General features: G+C 46.3%; 1 protein-coding gene across 3 annotated transcripts in view; it reads left to right on the top strand.

Annotated features, from left to right (window-relative positions):
* The window catches only part of HMCN1 (hemicentin 1), a 443,635-nt gene that overhangs the window by 107,224 nt on the left and 311,544 nt on the right, over window positions 1-24,867 (top strand). Inside the window, exons 13-17 of one of the 3 annotated variants that reach the window (XM_056523646.1) lie at window positions 6,889-7,016; window positions 9,770-9,883; window positions 11,907-12,065; window positions 12,152-12,328; window positions 22,381-22,476. In XM_056523646.1, coding sequence (XP_056379621.1) covers window positions 6,889-7,016; window positions 9,770-9,883; window positions 11,907-12,065; window positions 12,152-12,328; window positions 22,381-22,476 — 674 coding nt within the window. Of the gene's footprint in view, window positions 1-6,888; window positions 7,017-9,372; window positions 9,469-9,769; window positions 9,884-11,906; window positions 12,066-12,151; window positions 12,329-22,380; window positions 22,477-24,867 lie in introns of those variants that run through there. The other 2 variants (XM_056523647.1, XM_056523648.1) reach the window with 2 other exon arrangements.

Here is a 24,867-nt window from a genome sequence, read left to right as displayed (position 1 = left end):
CTCCCTTGTGGTGGTGGGAGGTGATTGGTGTGTGGTGGGAGGGGGTGTGCCCCTCCCTTGTGGTGGTGGGAGGTGATTGGTGTGTGGTGGGAGGGGGCATGCCCCTCCCTTGTGGTGGTGGGAGGTTATTGGTGTGTGGTGGGAGGGGGCGTGCCCCTCCCTTGTGGTGGTGGGAGGTGATTGGTGTGTGGTGGGAAGGGGTGTGTCCCTCTCTTGTGGTGGTGGGAGGTTATTGATGTGTGGTGGGAGGGGGCGTGCTCCTCCCTTGTGGTGGTGGGAGGTTATTGGCATGTGGTGGGAGGGGGCGTGCCCCTCCCTTGTGGTGGTGGGAGGTGATTGGTGTGTGGTGGGAGGGGGCGTGCCCCTCCCTTGTGGGGGTGGGAGGTTATTGATGTGTGGTGGGAGGGGGCGTGTCCCTCCCTTGTGGTGGTGAGAGGTGATTGGTGTGTGGTGGGAGGGAGTGTGCTCCTCCCTTGTGGCGGTGGGAGGTGATTGGTGTGTCTGCTCATGCAGCCTTGTCCATGAGTCCTCTCTGATGCTGATGCAGGACTGGTTAGTGTCCCAGTAGGTATGGGGTTATATTGGGATTTTCAGGAGCTGTTTTCTCAAATAATTATTTAAAAAAATGTAACCCCTTAGGACTCAGCGTTTTTCAGTTTTAGCATTTTTGTTTTTTCCTCCTTACCTTTTAAAAATCATAACCCTTTCAATTTTCCACCTATAAATCCATATATAGTTACATAGTGTCACGATGCCGGCTGGCAGGTAGTGGATCCTCTGTGCCAGAGAGGGATGGCGAGGACCGCGCTAGTGGACCGGTTCTAAGCCACTACAGGTTTTCACCAGAGCCCGCCGCAAAGCGGGATGGTCTTGCTGCGGCGGTAGTGACCAGGTCGTATCCACTAGCAACGGCTCACCTCTCTGACTGCTGAAGATAGGCGAGGTACAAGGGAGTAGGCAGAAGCAAAGTCGGACGTAGCAGAAGGTCGGGGGCAGGCGGCAAGGATCGTAGTCAGGGGAGATAGCAGAAGTTCTGGTACACAGGCTTTAAACACACAAAACGCTTTCACTAGGCACAAGGGCAACAAGATCCGGCAAGGGAGTGCAAAGGAGGAGACTAGATATATCCAGGGAGCAGGTGGAAGCCAATTAAGCTAATTGGGCCAGGCACCAATCATTGGTGCACTGGCCCTTTAAGTCTCAGGGAGCTGGCGCGCGCGCGCCCTAGAGAGCGGAGCCGCGCGCGCCAGCACATGACAGCAGGGGACGGGAACGGGTAAGTGACCTGGGATGCGATTCGCGAGCGGGCGCGTCCCGCTGTGCGAATCGCATCCCCAACGGCCATGACAGAGCAGCGCTCCCGGTCAGCGGGACCGACCGGGGAGCTGCAGGGAGAAAGACGCCGTGAGCGCTCCGGGGAGGAGCGGGGGCCCGGAGCGCTAGGCATAACAGTACCCCCCCCCTTAGGTCTCCCCTTCTCTTTGTCCGGTAACTGCCTCCCCTGGGATGAGGACACCGGGAAAGGATGGAGGGATTCCTCAACGGCAGGCAGAACAGCAGGAGTAGGAATGGGGAGAGAGGGCAGAGGGCGAGACCTGGCACGGGGCAGTGTGACACCAGGACGAGGGCCATGAGGGGACACAGAGGCTTGCCTGATGGGACTGGGAGGGTGGGAGAGGCATTTCCTGTGGCAGGCAGAGTCCTTAATGACCTTAGGGGGACCGGATACAGGAGGAACCACAGGGTCACGGCAGGGAGTACTGGGAACCGGTTGAAGGCAGTCCTTGGAACAAGAGGGACCCCAACTCTTGATCTCCCCAGTGGACCAATCCAGGGTTGGGGAATGGTGTTGAAGCCAGGGTAGTCCAAGGAGAATTTCGGAACTGCAATTAGGAAGGACAAAAAATACAATTTCCTCGTGATGAGGTCCGATGCACATTAGGAGGGGCTCCGTGCGGTAACGCACAGTGCAATCCAACCTGGCTCCGTTGACCGCGGAAATGTGGAGTGGCTTGACAAGACGGGTCACCGGAATGCGGAATTTATTCACTAAGGACTCCCGAATAAAATTCCCAGAAGCTCCAGAGTCCAGGCAGGCCACGGCTGAGAGGGGAGAGCTGGCTGAAGTAGAAATCCGAACAGGCACCGTGAGACGTGGAGAAGCCGACTTAGCATCAAGAGACGCCACACCCACGAGAGCTGGGTGCGAGCGTGCGTTTCCCAGACGTGGAGGACGGATTGGGCAATCCACCAAAAAATGTTCAGTACTGGCACAGTACAGACAAAGATTCTCTTCCTTACGGCGATTCCTCTCTTCCAGGGTCAGGCGAGACCGATCCACTTGCATGGCCTCCTCGGCGGGAGGCCTAGGCGCAGATTGCAGTGGAGACTGTGGGAGAGGTGTCCAGAGATCTAAGTCTTTTTCCTGGCGGAGCTCTTGATGCCTCTCAGAAAAACGCATGTCAATGCGAGTGGCTAGATGAATGAGTTCATGCAGGTTAGCAGGAGTCTCTCGTGCGGCCAGAACATCTTTAATGTTGCTGGATAGGCCTTTTTTAAAGGTCGCGCAGAGAGCCTCATTATTCCAGGATAGTTCAGAAGCAAGAGTACAGAATTGTATGGCGTACTCGCCAACGGAGGAATTACCCTGGACCAGGTTCAGCAGGGCAGTCTCAGCAGAAGAGGCTCGGGCAGGTTCCTCAAAGACACTTCGAATTTCCGAGAAGAAGGAGTGTACAGAGGCAGTGACGGGGTCATTGCGGTCCCAGAGCGGTGTGGCCCATGACAGGGCTTTTCCAGACAGAAGGCTGACTACGAAAGCCACCTTAGACCTTTCAGTAGGAAACTGGTCCGACATCATCTCCAAGTGCAGGGAACATTGCGAAAGAAAGCCACGGCAAAACTTAGAGTCCCCATTAAATTTGTCCGGCAAGGACAGGCGGAGGCTAGGAGTGGCCACTCGCTGCGGAAGGGGTGCAGGAGCTGGCGGAGGAGATGGTTGTTGCTGCTGTAGCTGTGACTGTACTTGCTGTAGTTGTGACTGGAGTTGCTGTGTCATGGTGGTCAAGTACGACAGCTGGTGATCTTGTTGGGCGATCTGACGAGCTTGCTGGGCGACCAGCGTAGGGAGGTCAGAGACAACTGGCAGGGGAACCTCAGCGGGATCCATGGCCGGATCTACCGTCACGATGCCGGCTGGCAGGTAGTGGATCCTCTGTGCCAGAGAGGGATGGCGAGGACCGCGCTAGTGGACCGGTTCTAAGCCACTACAGGTTTTCACCAGAGCCCGCCGCAAAGCGGGATGGTCTTGCTGCGGCGGTAGTGACCAGGTCGTATCCACTAGCAACGGCTCACCTCTCTGACTGCTGAAGATAGGCGAGGTACAAGGGAGTAGGCAGAAGCAAAGTCGGACGTAGCAGAAGGTCGGGGGCAGACGGCAAGGTTCGTAGTCAGGGGAGATAGCAGAAGTTCTGGTACACAGGCTTTAAACACACAAAACGCTTTCACTAGGCACAAGGGCAACAAGATCCGGCAAGGGAGTGCAAAGGAGGAGACTAGATATATCCAGGGAGCAGGTGGAAGCCAATTAAGCTAATTGGGCCAGGCACCAATCATTGGTGCACTGGCCCTTTAAGTCTCAGGGAGCTGGCGCGCGCGCGCCCTAGAGAGCGGAGCCGCGCGCGCCAGCACATGACAGCAGGGGACGGGAACGGGTAAGTGACCTGGGATGCGATTCGCGAGCGGGCGCGTCCCGCTGTGCGAATCGCATCCCCAACGGCCATGACAGAGCAGCGCTCCCGGTCAGCGGGACCGACCGGGGAGCTGCAGGGAGAAAGACGCCGTGAGCGCTCCGGGGAGGAGCGGGGGCCCGGAGCGCTAGGCGTAACACATAGTTAGTACGGTCGAAAAAAGACATATGTCCATCAAGTTCAACCAGGGAATTAAGGGGTAGGGGTGTGGCGCGATATTGGGGAAGGGATGAGATTTTATATTTCTTCATAAGCATTAATCTTATTTTGTTCCAGGAATGTATCTAATCCTGTTTATATATCTAATCCTGTTTAACCCCTTAAGGACTCAGGGTTTTTCCGTTTTTGCACTTTCGTTTTTTCCTCCTTACCTTTAAAAAATCATAACCCTTTCAATTTTCCACCTAAAAATCCATATTATGGCTTATTTTTTGCGTCGCCAATTCTACTTTGCAGTGACATTAGTCATTTTACCCAAAAATGCACGGCGAAACGGAAAAAAAAATCATTGTGCGACAAAATCGAAAAAAAAACGCCATTTTGTAACTTTTGGGGGCATCCGTTTCTGCGCAGTGCATATTTCGGTAAAAATTACACCTTATCATTATTCTGAAGGTCCATACGGTTAAAATGATACCCTACTTATATAGGTTTGATTTTGTCGCACTTCTGGAAAAAATCATAACTACATGCAGGAAAATTTATACGTTTAAAAATGTCATCTTCTGACCCCTATAACTTTTTTATTTTTCCACGTACGGGGCGGTATGAGGACTCATTTTTTGCGCCGTGATCTGAAGTTTTTATTGGTATGATTTTTGTTTTGATCTGACTTTTTGATCACTTTTTATTCATTTTTTAATGTTATAAAAAGTTACCAAAATATGCTTTTTTGGAGTTTGGAATTTTTTTGCGCGTACGCCATTGACCGTACGGCTTAATTAATGATATATTTTTATAGTTCGGACATTTACGCACGTGGTGATACCACATATGTTTATTTTTATTTTTTTTTACACTGTTTTATTTTTCTTATGGGAAAAGGGGGGTGATTCAAACTTTTATTAGGGAAGGGGTTAAATGACCTTTATTAACACTTTTTTTTACTTTTTTTTTGCAGTGTTATACGTCCCATAGGGACGTATAACACTGCACACACTGATCTCTCATCCTGATCACAGACGTGTATTAACACGCCTGTGATTAGCATTATCGACGCTTGACTGCTCCTGCCTGGATCTCAGGCACGGAGCAGTCATTCGTCGATCGGACACCGAGGAGGCAGGTAAGAGCCCTCCCGGTGTCCGATCAGCTGTTCGGGACGCCGCGATTTCACCGCGGCGGTCCCGAACAGCCCGACTGAGCAGCCGGGATGCTTTCAGTTTCACTTTAGAAGCGGCGGTCAGCTTTGACCGCCGCTTCTAAAGGGTTAATACCGCACATCGCCGCGATCGGCGATGTGTGGTATTAGCCGCGGGTCCCGGGCCGTTGATTAACGCCGGGACCCACGCGATATGATGCGGGATCGCGGCGCGATCCCGCTTCATATCGCGGGAGCCGGCGCAGGACGTAAATATACGTCCTGCGTCGTTAAGGGGTTAATGTATCTAATGTATGATGGCTTATTTTTTGCGCCACCAATTCTATTTTGTAATGACATCAGTCATTTTACCCAAAAATCTACGGCGAAATGGAGAAAAAATCATTGTGCAACAAAATTGAAAAAAAAAAAAAAACTTAACTTTTGGGGGCTTCCGTTTCTATGTAGTACATTTTTCAGTAAAAATGACACCTTCTCTTTATTCTGTAGGTCCATACAATTAAAATGATACCCTGCTTATATAGGTTTGATTTTGTCTTAATTCTTGAAAAAATCACGAAAATCAATACGTTTAAAAATGTCCTCTTCTGACCCATATAAAACTTTTTTATTTTTCCACATGTGGGGATGTATGAGGGCTAATTTTTTTGCGCCGTAATCTGAAGTTTTTATTGGTACCATTTTTGTTTTGATCTGACTTTTTCACCGCTTTTTATAACAAAATTTTATGGTAAAAAAGTGACCAAAAATACGCTATTTTGGACTTTTGAATTTTTTTTACGTGTACGCCATTGACTGTACAGTTTAATTAACAATATATTTTTATAGTTTGGACATTAACGCACACGGCGATACCACATATGTTTATCTTTTTTTTTATTTACATTGTTTGTTTGTTTTTTATGGGAAAAGGGAGACTTTTATTAGGGAAGTGGTTAAATCATATTTATTAACACTTCATTATCGCAGTAGGGGACCATAACATTGCACACACTGATCACTGCCATGCAATAGCATGGCATTGATCAGCGTTATCGCCGCTCGACTGCTCCTGCCTTAATCTCAGGCACGGAGCAGTCATTCAGTGATCAGACGCACAGGAGGAATGTAGGGATCCTCCTCGCGTCCTGCAAGCTGTTTGGGACACCGCAATTTTACCACGGTGGTCCCGAGCAGCCGGGAAGCTTTCACTTTCACTTCAGACACGTCGATCATCAAGTGAACAAGATGGGAGCCATCTTCATTCTCTTATGCCCTGTGAGTGTCGTATAGCATCTGTATAGGTATCATGAAGTGACTCGCTACATACTATGGGGGAGATTTATCAAAGGATTTAGACAGCTTTTTCCTGTCTAAAATTGTTGCACAGAAAGTCGCAGCCTAGAGGATTTTTTTTGAACATGATGCACTTTAGTCTATTTCAGACAGAAAAATGCATTGGTGCTGAATTTATCAAAAGCGCTTCGGCTGAAAGTAGGCTGGAATATCAGACTATACTGGAGCAGGTATAAATACAGTCTAAAGCATAGATCCCGAAGTCTGTGCACAGAATGTACCAAGAGCCGTGCGCCTTTTGATAAATAAAGCGCACAATAGACCGGCCTATACCCTCTGTACTTTGGTCTATATTGATGCGGGACATAGAGCAGCTTTGATAAATCTCCCCCTATATTATTAATAAAATGTAAAATACAATATACTAAAACTAAACACATGAATAAAGTGATTTAGCTTAAAAATATAATTTTATGTATTCCTTTTAAGAAGAATGCCTAATATTTGTTACTGTATCTGTGACTTTCTGTTTTACTACGGTAGATATATATTAACACAAGATGGGACCTTCTTTATAAAAAATGCCATGGAGAAAGACTCTGGAGTTTATACATGTCTAGCAGCGAATGCCGCCGGCACGGATAGGCAGTCATCAGTTCTCATCTACATTGGTACGTATGAAAAGGTGAATGGATCTGCTGCATTAATAGGTAATGTAGACCAGTGAGAAGTACCCTAACAAGCATTCATGTTTTTTACTAATACTATTAGCGGTTTAGCTGGTGTTTCCATTGGCAAATGCCTTTTATTTGAAGGAGTTAACACCAGAACCATTAGACTGGGTTCACACTATAGAATTCAATTTAGAAATTCAATTCAATAAATATATTACACACAGAAATTCTGATTTAGCTCATTCTTATGACGCAACTCACCTGGAATACATTGCCGTCTATTATGGACATTTATCAACTTGTTTAGTCAGGTTTTTTTTACTATAATTGTCTCAAAATTGTCGCAACTGCGACTACGCGATTTTTCGTGCGACATTTTGACTGGAAAGCGAGAAAAGCAAGTTTTCCAAAAATTAACTACGTAGTAATAATTTTAAAATGGACTACGGGTAGTCAGGTATTTATTAACTGCGACAGTCGCAACTGCGCAAAAAAAAGTCGCAACAGGGTTAAAAATTGACTAAATTTACTCCAGCTCAAACATGGAGCAGAAAAAGCTACTACCAAAGTAAAAAAGGAAAAATTGCTTACATGAAAGAAAATTATCAACAGGCTGAAACCAGTTGATAAATAAGTTGCATATAAGCAAAAAAAAAGTAAGGAAAAAATTACTAAAAAAAAGAATACATAAGCAAACATTGATAAATGTCCCTCTATGGGGACGGTAAAGTGTGCGCAGTCCAGGCTGCACTTGTAATCTCCTTCCGGAAATTCAGAAGTGTGAACCTAGCCTTATAGAGTGATCCTGTGCAATATCTATCTTATATGAAGGATAGCCTTATGCCTATCCCTATTTTATATGAAGGATAGCCTTATGCCTATCCCTATCTTATATGAAGGATAGCCTTATGTCCATTCCTATCTTATATGAAGGATAGCCTCATGTCTATCCCTATCTTATATGAAGGATAGACATATACCGATCCCTATGTTATATGAAGAATAGTTTAATGTCTATCCCTAGCTTATATGAAGGATATTCTAATGTCTATCTCTATCTTATATGAAGGATAGCCCAATGTCTATCCCTATCTTATATGAAGGATAGTCTAATGTCTATCCCTATCTTATATGAAGGATAGTCTAATGTCTAGCCCTATCTTATGTGAAGGATAGCCTTATGCCTATCTCTATCTTATATGATGGATAGCCATATGCCTATCCCTATTTTATATGATGGATAGCCCAATGTCTATCCCTATCTTATATGAAGGATAGTCTAATGTCTAGCCCTATCTTATATGAAGGATAGCCTCATGCCTATCCCTATCTTATATGAAGGATAACCTTGTGTCTATCCCATGCATGCCTAAACTACTTTAATGCATTTACAGTGACCACTTCTGCAGGAAGGCTATTCCATGCAACCACTACACTCTCAGTATAGTAAGCGTCTCCCGCTCTGGAGGACGTGCCGTATCCTGTATTATACCACCAACATGTTGATTTGAAAGGCTACCATGTAATGCTTCATTTCCCCTGTGGCGGCGCTGCAGGAGTAACTGGACACTTACTGAGAGTGGATTACAGTCAATTACTGGGGATCCCAACAAGAGGAAACCTCATGATCAGTTTATTGTCTAGAAAACCTTCAAACAAATCCCCATTGTCCAAAGTGGAGAACTACTTTAAAGGGGTTGTCACGCTGAGAAAAAAAAAATAACAATCATTACTGAAAATGTCCTGTTTTAGAGATACAGGGTTCCTAATCCTCCCTTTAACCGTGTTGTTTTGAAAACTGTTGCCCTTGGTTACGACCCACTGAGGAGGTCCCACATGCTTAGTTAAACTGTATTAGGCTGGGTTCCCACTATGTTTTCTCCCATATGGTAGCGCATACGGCAGGGGGGAGCTAAAACCTCGCGCTCCCGTATGCCTTTCTATGCGCTTCCGTATGTAATTAATTTCAATGAGCCGGCCGGAGTGAAACGTTCGGTCCGGTCAGCTCATTTTTGCGCTGTATGCGCTTTTTCCCCGGACCTAAAACTGTGGTCATCCACGGTTTTAGGTCCGGTGGTAAAAGCGCATACGGCGCAAAAATGAGCCGACCGGACGGAACGTTTCACTGCGGTCGGCTCATTGAAATTAATTACATACAGGTACTCATACGAAGGCATACGGGAGCGCGAGGTTTTAGCTCCCCCCTGCCGTATGCGCTCCCGTATGGGAGAAAACGTAGTGGGAATCCAGCCTTAAAGATAATGGTAGGTGGTCTTTATGCATGTAAGCAAAGGGGATTGTGGGAAAACATGTGCTCTGTTGCCTAGCAACAGCAGGATCACAGCTCAGAGAGGAAACCATGAAGTGATCAGATCCATGGGGGAGAAAACACTACAGGGGTATAAGATAAATTACAAAAAGCAGCACATTTGTACCCCTTTACATTTATGTATGTGGCACACATCTGATTTTACCAGCTTTGCTTCGTAGGATGACCCCTTTAACTGATATCATAGTCTGGCTCCTCTGTCTTAAAACCATGACTGTATAGCACCGTGATTCCCATCCAGGGTGCCTCCAGCTGTTGCAAAACTACAACTCCCGGCATGCCCGAACAGCCAAAGGCTGTCCGGGCATGCTGGGAGTTGTAGTTTTGCAACATCTGGAGGCACCCTGGTTGGAAAACATTGTGCTATTTGTTTTTAAATTCCATTTATTTATAGTACTTTGCCATTGTTATTGTTTCCCAGAGGCGCCAATTGTGACAGTCCCCAAAAAAGAACTGATGGCTGAGGCTCATACAGAAACTACTATGGAATGTAAGACGACTGGAATCCCAAAGCCCCTCGTGCACTGGTTTAAAGGTATTTGTATTAGTGAGGTTCTTACATTACACTCTGATTTTTATGGGAGATAGATAAAAAAATAGATAGATAGATAACAAAGTCCTAACAAGCAGCACATCCGCCCAAATGGAAAACGTAAATGGTGCACGCCGTCATCGGGTTCCTGGTCAGGGAATTCAACATCTATCCATAGAAAGGACCGCAGCACACGTCAGATTCAAATAAAGTGCAGTGTTTTTATTGTTTCCTTACAACATGAAGTGCGACATTTCTGAGATCTCTCACCTCCTTGAGAAAAGAGGTGAGAGACCTCAGAAATGTCGCACTTCATGTTGTAAGGAAACAATAAAAACACTGCACTTTATTTGAATCTGACGTGTGCTGCGGTCCTTTCTATGGATAGATAGATATGAGAAAGATGGATAAATAGATAGATATTGGATAGCTAGCTAGATAGATAGATAGACAGATAATAGTTAGATAGATAATAGATAGACAGATAGATAGATAGATAGATAGATAGATATGAGATAGATACAAAGATAGATAGATATTAGATAGACAGATAGATAGATAGATAGATAGATAAATATCCAATAAGAACAGCACCTCCAAAAATAAGTAGAAAAAAAGAATTCCGGGTGCCCACATCATCTGAACCTCGGTCCACTGGTTCCTCAATGTATAGATAAATATAGGCAGCACACCACAAGTTGGCTTCAAACAAAAATAGGATTTATTCCATGATGTGGGAGATTGTCTCCCACATCATGGAATAAACCCTATTTTTGTTTGAATCCTACTTGTGGTGTGCTGCCTATATTTTTCTATAGGTAGATAGATAGATAGATAGATAGATATGAGATAGACAGATAGATATGAGATAGATGGATAGATAGATATGAGATAGATAGGTATGAGAGATAGATATGAGATAGATGGATAGATAGATATGAGATAGATAGATAGATAGATATGAGAGATAGATATGAGATAGATAGATATGAGATAGATAGATATGAGATGGATAGATAGATTTAGATAGATACGAAGATAGATAAAAGATAGATATGAGATAGACAGATAGATAGATAGATAATAAATAGATCGATCGATAGATATAAGATAGATAGATATGAGATAGATAGCTAGAAGAGAGATACATATGAGAAAGATGGATAAATAGATAGATATATATTAGATAGCTAGATAGATAGACATCTACTTGCTTTGACCAAAGCTTTTTTTTTGCCGCCTGCACCAGCACTATGGTACAATAGGACGTGCTGCTCCAATCTGGTTTTTGTAGATAGATAGACAGATAGATAGATACAAAGATAGATAATAGATAGATAGATAGATAGAGCAGGAAAGCAGCACTCCAGGGTAAGAAAAGGTGCTCGGGTGCCTACTGTGTCGGGTCTAGGTTGGGGACCCCTCCAAACACAGAAAAATTAAATGGACAGTGGCACACCAGGTGTCAGCAAAAAAAAAATGTGATTTATTCCAAAGACGTGTAGGCAACGTTTCAGCTGGCTCACCCAGCCATTTTCTGCTTGAAAATGGCTGGGTGAGCCAGCTGAAACGTTGCCTACACGTCTTTGGAATAAATCACATTTTTTTTTGCTGACACCTGGTGTGCCACTGTCCATTTAATTTTTCTGTAGATAGATAGATAGATAGATAGATAGATATGAGATAGACAGATAGATATGAGATAGATAGGTAGATTTAGATAGATATAAAGATAGATAATAGATAGATAGATAGACATGAGATAGACAGATAGATAGATCGATAGATAATAAATAGATCGATCGATAGATATGAGATAGATAGATAGATATGAGATAGATAGATAGATATGAGATAGATAGATCGATCTGAGATAGGTAGATTAATAGATAGATAGATATGAGAGATAGATAGATATGAGAGATAGATAGATAGATATGAGATAGCTAGATATCAGATAGATAGATAAAATATATATCTATCTATCTATAAATTGTATTTATTCTTAAAATATTCTTTCATCCAGATGATTTACAGTTAAATCCATCATCACTATTCTCTATTGAGAACCATCTTGGAACTTTAACAATTAAAAATACAAAGTTTTCGGATGCCGGAGACTACACCTGTGTGGCAACCAATGAAGCCGGAAAAGCAAGTGGAGAAGTTTCCCTGAGTGTGGGCTGTAAGTTAATATTTACTATTATGTCTCGATTACAGACTATACTTTTTATATGTAATAATGTTTACTACCTGACCTTTTCATTCCAGCTGCACCAGTGTTCACAGAGACTCCAGATGATATAGCCGTGGATATAGGGTCAGACGTGACATTGTCCTGCGCTGCCAAAGGAATCCCAGAACCAAGAATACAATGGAGGAAACTAAATAGCACATCAACGAAGCCACTACTATATAACCTGAAAACCGGCACAATGCAGATCAACAGTAAGTCCGTATACAGGCAGGGCTCAAGAGTCCCTCAGGAATGCATGGGAACTGAGTTCCTGCACTTTTTTCACAGCATGAACACAGTTCCCATTAGCAGGATCAGCCCTTAAGTTAAAATTTTGGGTGAATCCCCATACTTTTTTACCCAAGACTTGACCCCTGTATACAGGGATATGTCAAATAACCAAAAGGACCCCATAGAAAAATGGAATAGCCACAGACAAGATATACAAGTGTGGAGACCCTGAGGGAAAGCGATATGTGGGTTATAATGGGGGTAGTAGTCCTGTATGTATGTCAAGTAGCTGAGTGGTGTTAACTCAATGTTACGCCGAGCGCTCCGGGTCCCTGCTCCTCCCCGGAGCGCTCGCTTCTCTCTCGCTACCGCAGCGCTCCGGGCAGCTCCACTGACCCGGTGCGCTGCGATACCGTCTCCAGCCGGGATGCGATTCGCGATGCGGGTAGCGCCCGCTCGCGATGCGCATCCCGGCTCCCGTACCTGACTCGCTCTCCGTCTGTCCTGTCCCGGCGCGCGCGGCCCCGCTCCCTAGGGCGCGCGCGCGCCGGGTCTCTGCGATTTAAAGGGCCACTGCGCCGCTGATTGGCGCAGTGGTTCCAATTAGTGTGTTCACCTGTGCACTCCCTATTTATACCTCACTTCCCCTTCACTCCCTCGCCGGATCTTGTTGCCATTGTGCCAGTGAAAGCGTTTCCTTGTGTGTTCCTAGCCTGTGTTCCAGACCTCCTGCCGTTGCCCCCGACTACGATCCTTGCTGCCTGCCCCGACCTTCTGCTACGTCCGACCTTGCTTCTGTCTACTCCCTTGTACCGCGCCTATCTTCAGCAGTCAGAGAGGTTGAGCCGTTGCTAGTGGATACGACCTGGTCACTACCGCCGCAGCAAGACCATCCCGCTTTGCGGCGGGCTCTGGTGAAAACCAGTAGTGACTTAGAACCGATCCACTAGCACGGTCCACGCCAATCCCTCTCTGGCACAGAGGATCCACTACCTGCCAGCCGGCATCGTGACAGTAGATCCGGCCATGGATCCCGCTGAAGTTCCTCTGCCAGTTGTCGCCGACCTCACCACGGTGGTCGCCCAGCAGTCACAACAGATAGCGCAACAAGGCCAACAGCTGTCTCAACTGACCGTGATGCTACAGCAGCTACTACCACAGCTTCAGCAATCATCTCCTCCGCCAGCTCCTGCACCTCCTCCGCAGCGAGTGGCCGCTTCTGGTCTACGACTATCCTTGCCGGATAAATTTGATGGGGACTCTAAATTCTGCCGTGGCTTTCTTTCCCAATGTTCCCTGCACTTGGAGATGATGTCGGACCAGTTCCCTACTGAAAGGTTTAAGGTGGCTTTCGTAGTCAGCCTTCTGTCTGGAAAAGCTCTGTCATGGGCCACACCGCTCTGGGACCGCAATGACCCCGTCACTGCCTCTATACACTCCTTCTTCTCAGAAATTCGAAGTGTCTTTGAGGAACCTGCCCGAGCCTCTTCTGCTGAGACTGCCCTGTTGAACCTGGTCCAGGGTAATTCTTCCGTTGGCGAGTACGCCGTACAATTCCGTACTCTTGCTTCAGAATTATCCTGGAATAATGAGGCCCTCTGCGCGACCTTTAAAAAAGGCCTATCCAGCAACATTAAAGATGTTCTGGCCGCACGAGAAATCCCTGCTAACCTACATGAACTCATCCATCTTGCCACTCGCATTGACATGCGTTTTTCCGAAAGGCGTCAGGAGCTCCGCCAGGATATGGACTTTGTTCGCACAAGACGTTTTTTCTCCCCGGCTCCTCTCTCCTCTGGTCCCCTGCAATCCGTTTCTGTGCCTCCCGCCGTGGAGGCTATGCAGGTCGACCGGTCTCGCCTGACACCTCAAGAGAGGACACGACGCCGCATGGAGAATCTCTGTCTGTACTGTGCCAGTACCGAACACTTCCTGAAGGATTGTCCTATCCGTCCTCCCCGCCTGGAAAGACGTACGCTGACTCCGCACAAAGGTGAGACAGTCCTTGATGTCTACTCTGCTTCTCCACGTCTTACTGTGCCTGTGCGGATATCTGCCTCTGCCTTCTCCTTCTCTACTATGGCCTTCTTGGATTCCGGATCTGCAGGAAATTTTATTTTGGCCTCTCTCGTCAACAGGTTCAACATCCCAGTGACCAGTCTCGCCAGACCCCTCTACATCAATTGTGTAAACAATGAAAGATTGGATTGTACCATACGTTTCCGCACGGAGCCCCTTCTAATGTGCATCGGACCTCATCACGAGAAGATTGAATTTTTGGTCCTCCCCAATTGCACTTCCGAAATCCTCCTTGGACTACCCTGGCTTCAACTCCATTCCCCAACCCTGGATTGGTCCACTGGGGAGATCAAGAGTTGGGGGCCCTCTTGTTTCAAGGACTGCCTAAAACCGGTTCCCAGTACCCCTTGCCGTGACCCTGTGGTTCCCCCTGTAACCGGTCTCCCTAAGGCCTATATGGACTTTGCGGATGTTTTTTGCAAAAAACAAGCTGAGACTCTACCTCCTCACAGGCCTTATGATTGTCCTATTGACCTCCTCCCGGGCACTACTCCACCCCGGGGCAGAATCTATCCTCTGTCCGCCCCAGAGACTCTTGCTATGTCGGAGTACATCCAGGAAAATTTAAAAAAAGGCTTTATCCGTAAATCCTCCTCTCCTGCCGGAGCCGGATTTTTCTTTGTGTCCAAAAAAGATGGCTCTCTACGCCCTTGCATTGACTACCGCGGTCTTAATAAAATCACGATAAAGAACCGCTACCCTCTACCCCTCATCTCTGAACTCTTTGATCGCCTCCAAGGTGCCCACATCTTTACCAAACTGGACTTAAGAGGTGCTTATAATCTCATCCGCATCAGAGAGGGGGATGAATGGAAAACGGCATTTAACACTAGAGATGGACACTTTGAGTATCTGGTCATGCCCTTTGGCCTGTGCAACGCCCCTGCCGTCTTCCAAGACTTTGTTAATGAAATTTTTCGTGATCTCTTATACTCCTGTGTTGTTGTATATCTGGACGATATCCTGATTTTTTCTGCCAATCTAGAAGAACACCGCCAGCATGTCCGTATGGTTCTTCAGAGACTTCGTGACAATCAACTTTATGCCAAGATAGAGAAATGTCTGTTTGAATGCCAATCTCTTCCTTTCCTAGGATACTTGGTCTCTGGCCAGGGACTACAAATGGATCCAGACAAACTCTCTGCCGTCTTAGATTGGCCACGCCCCTCCGGACTCCGTGCTATCCAACGTTTTTTGGGGTTCGCCAATTATTACAGGCAATTTATTCCACATTTTTCTACCGTTGTGGCCCCTATCGTGGCTTTAACCAAAAAAAATGCCAATCCCAAGTCTTGGCCTCCTCAAGCGGAAGACGCCTTTAAACGGCTCAAGTCTGCCTTTTCTTCGGCTCCCGTGCTCTCCAGACCTGACCCATCTAAACCCTTCCTATTGGAGGTTGATGCCTCCTCTGTAGGAGCTGGAGCGGTCCTTCTACAAAAAAATTCTTCCGGGCATGCTGTTACTTGTGGTTTTTTTTCTAGGACCTTCTCTCCGGCGGAGAGGAACTACTCCATCGGGGATCGAGAGCTTCTAGCCATTAAATTAGCACTTGAGGAATGGAGGCATCTGCTGGAGGGATCAAGATTTCCTGTTATTATTTACACCGATCACAAGAACCTCTCCTATCTCCAGTCTGCCCAACGGCTGAATCCTCGCCAGGCCAGGTGGTCTCTGTTCTTTGCCCGATTTAATTTTGAAATTCACTTTCGGCCTGCCGATAAGAACATTAGGGCCGATGCTCTCTCTCGTTCCTCGGATGCCTCGGAAGTTGAACTCTCTCCGCAACACATCATTCCTCCTGACTGCCTGATCTCCACTTCTCCAGCCTCCATCAGGCAAACTCCTCCAGGAAAGACCTTCGTCTCTCCACGCCAACGCCTCGGAATCCTCAAATGGGGTCACTCCTCCCATCTCGCAGGTCATACAGGCATCAAGAAATCTGTGCAACTCATCTCTCGCTTCTATTGGTGGCCGACTCTGGAGACGGATGTCGTGGACTTTGTGCGAGCCTGCACTGTCTGTGCTCGGGATAAGACTCCTCGCCAGAAGCCCGCTGGTTTTCTTCATCCTCTGCCTGTCCCCGAACAGCCTTGGTCTCTGATTGGTATGGATTTTATTACAGACCTACCCCCATCCCGTGGCAACACTGTTGTTTGGGTGGTCGTTGATCGATTCTCCAAGATGGCACATTTCATCCCTCTTCCTGGTCTTCCTTCAGCGCCTCAGTTGGCTAAACAATTTTTTGTACACATTTTTCGTCTTCACGGGTTGCCCACACAAATAGTCTCGGATAGAGGCGTCCAATTCGTGTCAAAATTCTGGAGGGCTCTCTGTAAACAACTCAAGATTAAATTAAACTTTTCTTCTGCATATCATCCTCAATCCAATGGACAAGTAGAAAGAATTAACCAGGTCTTGGGTGATTATTTACGACATTTTGTTTCCTCCCGCCAGGATGATTGGGCAGATCTTCTACCATGGGCCGAATTCTCGTATAACTTTAGAGTCTCTGAATCTTCCTCCAAATCCCCATTTTTCGTGGTGTACGGCCGTCACCCTCTTCCCCCCCTCCCTACTCCCTTGCCCTCTGGTTTGCCCGCGGTAGATGAAGTGACTCGTGATCTTTCCACCATATGGAAAGAGACCCAAGTTTCTCTTTTACAGGCTTCATCTCGCATGAAAAAGTTTGCCGATAAGAAAAGAAGAGCTCCCCCCATTTTTGCTCCCGGAGACAAGGTATGGCTCTCCGCTAAATATGTCCGCTTTCGTGTCCCCAGTTACAAACTGGGTCCACGCTATCTTGGTCCCTTCAAAGTCTTGTGCCAAATTAATCCTGTCTCTTACAAACTTCTTCTTCCTCCTTCTCTCCGTATTCCTAATGCCTTTCATGTCTCTCTTCTTAAACCACTCATCATCAACCGTTTCTCTCCCAAATTAGTTTCTACCACTCCTGTCTCCGGTTCTTCTGACGTCTTCTCAGTGAAAGAGATACTGGCCTCCAAGACGGTCAGAGGAAAAAAGTTCTTTTTGGTGGATTGGGAGGGCTGTGGACCTGAAGAGAGATCCTGGGAACCTGAGGACAACATCCTAGACAAAAGTCTGCTCCTCAGGTTCTCAGGCTCTAAGAAGAGGGGGAGACCCAAGGGGGGGGGGGTACTGTTACGCCGAGCGCTCCGGGTCCCCGCTCCTCCCCGGAGCGCTCGCTTCTCTCTCGCTACCGCAGCGCTCCGGGCAGCTCCACTGACCCGGTGCGCTGCGATACCGTCTCCAGCCGGGATGCGATTCGCGATGCGGGTAGCGCCCGCTCGCGATGCGCATCCCGGCTCCCGTACCTGACTCGCTCTCCGTCTGTCCTGTCCCGGCGCGCGCGGCCCCGCTCCCTAGGGCGCGCGCGCGCCGGGTCTCTGCGATTTAAAGGGCCACTGCGCCGCTGATTGGCGCAGTGGTTCCAATTAGTGTGTTCACCTGTGCACTCCCTATTTATACCTCACTTCCCCTTCACTCCCTCGCCGGATCTTGTTGCCATTGTGCCAGTGAAAGCGTTTCCTTGTGTGTTCCTAGCCTGTGTTCCAGACCTCCTGCCGTTGCCCCCGACTACGATCCTTGCTGCCTGCCCCGACCTTCTGCTACGTCCGACCTTGCTTCTGTCTACTCCCTTGTACCGCGCCTATCTTCAGCAGTCAGAGAGGTTGAGCCGTTGCTAGTGGATACGACCTGGTCACTACCGCCGCAGCAAGACCATCCCGCTTTGCGGCGGGCTCTGGTGAAAACCAGTAGTGACTTAGTACCGATCCACTAGCACGGTCCACGCCAATCCCTCTCTGGCACAGAGGATCCACTACCTGCCAGCCGGCATCGTGACACTCAATGTCCCTTTGGGACCCACACACTCTGTCAAATATGTTGTTCCTGCATGTAAAGCCCAGAAATGAGACCTCTGAAGCTAGGAATCGGGTAAACAACTTGTAAACTTTACTTAGATCGAGATAGATGTGATATATATATATATATATTTATATATATGAATACATATGTATCTCCCATAAGTAAGTGCACCCCTTAGATTTTTTTTTCTTTTAAATATGGACAACACTGAAGAATTGACACTCTACAATGTAAAGTAGGACTCAGGACAGGTTCCACTCAGAAAAGGCCTCGCCATGGTCGACCAAAAAAGTTGAGTGCATGTGCTCAGCGTCATATCAAGAGGTTGTCTTTGGGAAATAGACTTCTGAGTGTTGCCTGCTTTTTCCTTTCTAATCCTTGTTGGGGAGGAAAATCAACAAAGGAGGAAGCTTTTGACTTGATATCCCATCCTCATATATTGTCGTCATATCTCAACCTCATATCCCGTCCTCATATCCCAACCTCATATCCCGTCCTCCTATCCCATTCTCATATCTCGTCCTCCTATCTCAACCTCCTATCTCGACCTCCTATCTCGACCTCCTATCACGACCTCCTATCCTGTCCTCCTATCTCAACCTCCTATACTGACCTCCTATCCTGACCTCCTATCCCGACCTCCTATCCCCTCCTCCTATCCCGTCCTCCTATCCCGTCCCCCTATCCCGTCCTCCTATCCCGTCCTCCTATCTCAACCTCCTATCCTGACCTCCTATCCCGTCCCCCTATCCCGTCCTCCTATCCCGTCCTCCTATCTCAACCTCCTATCCCGTCCTCCTATCCCGTCCTCCTATCCTGACCTCCTATCCCGACCTCCTATCTCGACCTCCTATCTCGACCTCCTATCCCGACCTCCTATCCCAACCTCCTATCCCGACCTCCTATCCCGTCCTCCTATCCCGGTCCTCATATCCCTTCCTCATATTCCGTCATCATATCTCGACCTCATATCCTGACCTCATATCCCGTCCTCATATCTCGACCTCCTATCCCAATCTCCTATCCCATCATCATATCTCGACCTCATATCCTGACCTCACATCCTGTCCTCCTTTCCCAACCTCCTATCCCGACCTACTATCCCGACCTCCTATCCCATCCTCCTATCTTGCCCTCCTATCTCGACCTCCTATACCGACCTCCTATCCCGACCTCCTATCCCGACCTCCTATCCCGTCCTCCTATCTCGACCTCCTATCTCGACCTCCTATCCCGTCCTCCTATCCCGTCCTCCTATCTCGTCCTCCTATCCCGACCTCCTATCTCGTCCTTCTTTACCGTCCTCATATCTCGACCTCCTATCTTGACCTCCTATCTTGACCTCCTATCTTGACCTCCTATCCCGACCTCTTATCCCATCCTCCTATACTATCCTCATATCCCGTCCTCCTATCCCATCCTTATATCTCGTCATCCTATCTCAACCTCATATCTCGACCTCCTATCTCGACCTCCTATCACGGCCTCCTATCCTGTCCTCCTATCTCGACCTCCTATCTCAACCTCCTATCCAGTCCATCTATACCAACCTCCTATCTCGACCTCCTATCCCGACCTCCTATCCCGTCCTCTTATCCCGTCCTCCTATCCCGTCCTCCTATCTCAGCCTCCTATCCCGACCTCCTATCCCGACCTCCTATCCCGTCCTCCTATCCCGTCCTCCTATCCTGACCTCCTATCCTGACCTCCTATCTCGACCTCCTATCTCGACCTCCTATCCCGACCTCCTATCCCGACCTCCTATCCCGACCTCCTATCCGTCCTCCTATCCCATCCTCCTATCCCCTCCACCTATCTTGTCCTCATAGCCCGTCCTCATAGCCCGTCCTCCTATCCCGTCCTCCTATCCCCTCCTCCTATCACGGCCTCCTATGATAGGAGGCCATGATAGGGGGAGGGGATAGGAGGACGGGATAGGAGGTCGGGATAGGAGTCCTATCCCGACCTCCTATCCCGTCCTCCTATCCCGACCTCCTATCCCGACCTCCTATCCCGACCTCCTATCCCAACCCGTAATATGTGTACCAGGTATTGAAATATCTCCAGCCGTATGGAAGTTATGTGGGAACTTACATTTCCCATTTATTTGCATGGAACTTTAAACAAAAACCCTGACCCTCACAAAAGCGGGTAGTTAAGGGTTAAATTAAGTATCCTATATTTTAAGTGGACATATCAGTAACATGTGATCAAGTATTATTGAAATATCTCCAGCCATTTGGAAGCTATGCAGTAACATATATTTCCCATAGACTTGTATAGGACTTTAAACATAAACCCCGCCCCTGGCAAATGGGGGTGAGTAAGGGTTAAATCACCTATCCTATGTTTGTTACTGACATATAAAGTGACATGTGGCCAAGTTTCATGTTAATATCTTTAGCCGTTTGGACGTGATGCTGGAACATACACACATATACACACACATACATTGGGGTTTATTTACTAAGAGTGTTGTGTAGGTTTCTTTGTGGGTTTTGATTTCCAACAGGTATTTTCCCAAGGAATTTACTAAGGTTTCCCTACATTTTACACTTTTCCCTACGTTTTGCTTTATTTTTTTACAACTGTTCTGATCTGTCGGGTTTTCCTCAGCTCAAATCCACCACATTTTCTGTGGAAACCATAGTAAATATGCTGGGATTTTTCAAAACTGTTGGGACCACGCCCCTTTTGTCAGGACCACGCCCACTTTATCCTGTGACCACGCCCACTTTTGGGGTTTTCTTGTTAAATGGATGGTTTTGGTTTTTTTTGGTCGCAAATTGTGTCGCAAGGGACGTGCGACACAATTTGGGCGCAAAACACGACAAAAAAGAGTCGGAATCATGTTAGTAAATAAACCCCATTGAGTTTTATATATATATATATATATATATTTATATGTAAAACTTAATAATATTTTTTTATTTTTTTATTTTTTGAGGGCCATGGCCTTCAGATTGTATTCCACATAAATGCATAACATTAAGATATAGGATGTGATGACCTAAGAACAGATGAAGCCATCATAGATTCATTCTTTTTTATTAATTCATTAATTATTAATTATCTATGTGATAATATGAGGGACAGAAGCCAAGAATATACGATTATGTAATCACTGTGCTAGCATCAATAATTGTTTATTATGAAGCCATCTATGCACATATCTGATATTTTCTAACAATGGCTTTAGCCAAAGCTTGGCTTAAAGGGGTACTCCGCCCCTAGACATCTCCTCCCCTATCCAAAGGATAGGGGATAAGATGTCTGATTGCGGGGGTCCCGCCACTGGGGACCCCCGCGATCTCGGCTGCGGCACCCCAGACATCCGATGCTCGAGCAAACTTCGCTCCGTGCCAGATGACTGGCGATGCGGGGCGGAGGCACGTGACGTCACGGTCATGCCCCGCTAGTGACGTGACGGCCACGCCCCCAATGCAAGTCTATGGGAGGGGGCGTGACGGCCACGCCCCCACCCATAGACTTGCATTGAGGGGGCGTTACAGTGATGTCACAAGCGGGGCGTGACCGTGACGTCACGAGCCTCAGGCGCTGCACTTGACACTCTAAACAAATGGCGGGTGCAGCAGGGAGATCGCGGGGGTCCCCAACGGCGGGACCCCCGCGATCAGACATCTTATCCCCTATCCTTTGTATCGGTGATAAGATGTCTAGAAGCGCAGTACCCCTTTAAAGAAGCACTCCAGAAAAAATGTTCTTCCCCTCCTGGGTATAGATTGATGAGGGTAAGTGGCCGCCCCGCTAGCCGATTCACTCAGTGCTTGCTTTGTGGACAAGAATTTACTAAATATAACTCTTTCAGATGCTCATCATGAGTCTAATAGAGTTATATTAAGTGATTACCAGTCCACACAGCAAGTGCTATGTGAATCGCCTAGTGCTAACAGTGGGGATGGGAGAAATGGAGGTGTATGGTAAGCAATGGAGCAGGATGCCCATTATTTACCCCCATCACTCTAAAGAAGGTTTAACCAACCATACATGTGCATATTGATGTCTACTTAGAATGAATGGAAACTAATAACTTTGCATTGTCTTTTAGATCTTTGGGTAGGGGATGATGGAACCTATGTCTGTGAAGCGGAAAATCATTTTGGGAAAGTTCGGGCACAAGTCACAGTTACGTTGACTGGATTAGGTAAGATATTCAAATTGGAGGGAAGTTTTCCATCTCTAGATTTGTGGCCAGAGTAAAGGTATGGTTAATGGGGGGGGGGGGGGGGTAAATTGAGGTCCCTGGTGATGGACCTGTGTTGATCAGCTGAGTTTGGACTCTTTTTCGGTTATAAAAGGGGATGTCTTGATGAGGAAACCCCTGCAGTGTACACATGGAGCCCTGTTCTTAGATGTAGCCAAGTCATGCCCTGTTTTGTAAAAATAATTCCTTCTCCTAAGAACCGATAAGATTGAAAATGGGCTTTAAAATCACAAATACAAAGAGTAAGAACAGGGACAACAGGTGGCAGACATTTTTTGTGATCGCCTGTTATTGCCCCTGTTTACACTTGTTTTTAGGCTCACTTGTGTGAATAGAGAGCTCACTTGGTTGCCACATTTTTCATGTTGGAGTCGGAGCACAACGGATACCGCCAGGTCCCAAGGATCACATTGACTTGAATGGGGTCCATTGGTTGTCCGGTATTTTACAGAAGTTAAGTGGAGAAAAAAATAGGACGTGCAATATTTTCTTCTCCGCTCAACTCTCGTCCTTTTGACAAACTTACTGACGGGGCTCCCTTTATCGGAACACAATCGCCGTGTAAACGAGTTCTTACTAGCTGTTCATAGACTTCCTAATAACATTGTGCTGAGTTCTACTTGTTTTCTCATGAGACCCTCCCCTATCTAAGATCATATTTGCAGAGCAGAGCTAATTCCTTTAGTTTGTCAAAAAGTTGTTACTTCATGAAGTAAAGGGGTTAAAGGGGTACTCCCGTGGAAAACTTTTTTTTTTTTTAAATCAACTGGTGCCAGAAAGTTAAACAGATTTGTAAATCACTTCTATTAAAAAATCTTAATCCTTCCAGTACTTTTTAGAAGCTGTATACTAAAGAGAAATCCAAAAGAGAAATGCATTTCCTCTGATGTCATGACCACAGTGCTCTCTGCTGACCTCTGCTGTCCATTTTAGGAACTGTCCAGAGCAGAGGAAAATCCCCATAGCAAACATATGCTGCTCTGGACAGTTCCTAAAATGGACAACAGAGGTCAGCAGAGAGCACTGTGGTCATGACATCAGAGGAAATGCATTTCTTTTTTGGATTTCTCTTAAGTATACAGCGCCTAAAAAGTACTGGAAGGATTAAGATTTTTTAATAGAAGTGATTTACAAATTTGTTTAACTTTCTGGCACCAGTTGATAAAAAAAAAGTTTTCCACGGGAGTACCCCTTTAAGTCTTTTAACAATTCCTTTTTTTTTTTTTTAACCAAAATAGTCAAATAAAAAATAAGCTGACCCCTTAGGATCAGCTAAAATGAATGGGGAATCGGACAACAAGTGTGAATTTTTTCTGCAGTGCCACCACAGGAAAAGTGAGGTATTACATGTTGCCGATTGAAATCAATAGGCTGTCTGTGTAGTGCTTGGACAGGTCAGGTCCTCCAGAGACATAGGGGGAGATTGATCAAAACTTGTCCAGAGGAAAAGTTGCTGAGTTGCCCATAGCAACCAATCACATCGCTTCTTTCATTTTGCAGAGGCCTCTTCAGAAATGAAAGAAGTGATCTGATTGGTTGCTATGGGCAACTCAGCAACTTTTCCTCTCCACAGGATTTGATAAATCTCCCCCATAGACTCTCTTTGAAACCTCTATCTGCTCCAACTATTTTAGGGTGGGTTCACACCACGTTTTTGCAATACAGTTTTTTATCAGGTTTTTGATAAAAAAAACGGATTCCCCAAAACCTGACTAAACTGTATCAAAACGTGTGTACAAAGTTTTATCTGTATACGGTTGCATCCGTTTTTTAAGAAAAAAAAACTTATACGTTTTGAACTTTTCGCTCCATTATGAATAAAGTTTCACTTGTTTGATTGAAATTCCAAGAAAATAAACTGTGCAAAGTCAAAAACTGTATGGTGAAAACTGGATGGAACCGTACGCACATACAGTTCTGTACGGTTCCCATTGATTCCCGTGTTTATAAAAAAACGTATACGGTTTAATACGGTTTTTCACCCAGACCAAAAACCGTGGTAGGCCATGGTTTTCTGTCCTGAAAAAAAAAAGTAAAAAACCATGTGGTTTGAAAAACGGAGACAACCGTAAAAAAATATGGTGCATACGGTTTTGAATGGAAAGTCTATGGCCATGGTTTGCTGTACGGTTGCATACGTTTTTTGTTTTTTTTAAACGTATCCAAAAACTGAATAGAAATATCGTGGTGTGAACCCACCCTTATGGAGGTTCTCATTGAGGCACTATCCTCATAGAATTGAAATTCCAAATCATAGTATCAGGTTTAGCTGTATTGGGCTTATTAAAGGGTACCTTTCATGAAAAAAACTTTTGATATATTATAGATTAA

The sequence above is a fragment of the Hyla sarda genome, chromosome 6, assembly GCF_029499605.1.
Source record: "Hyla sarda isolate aHylSar1 chromosome 6, aHylSar1.hap1, whole genome shotgun sequence".
Taxonomy (NCBI): domain Eukaryota; kingdom Metazoa; phylum Chordata; class Amphibia; order Anura; family Hylidae; genus Hyla; species Hyla sarda.
Note: the sequence above shows the minus strand (reverse complement) of the source record. Positions and strands in the feature narration are given on the sequence as shown.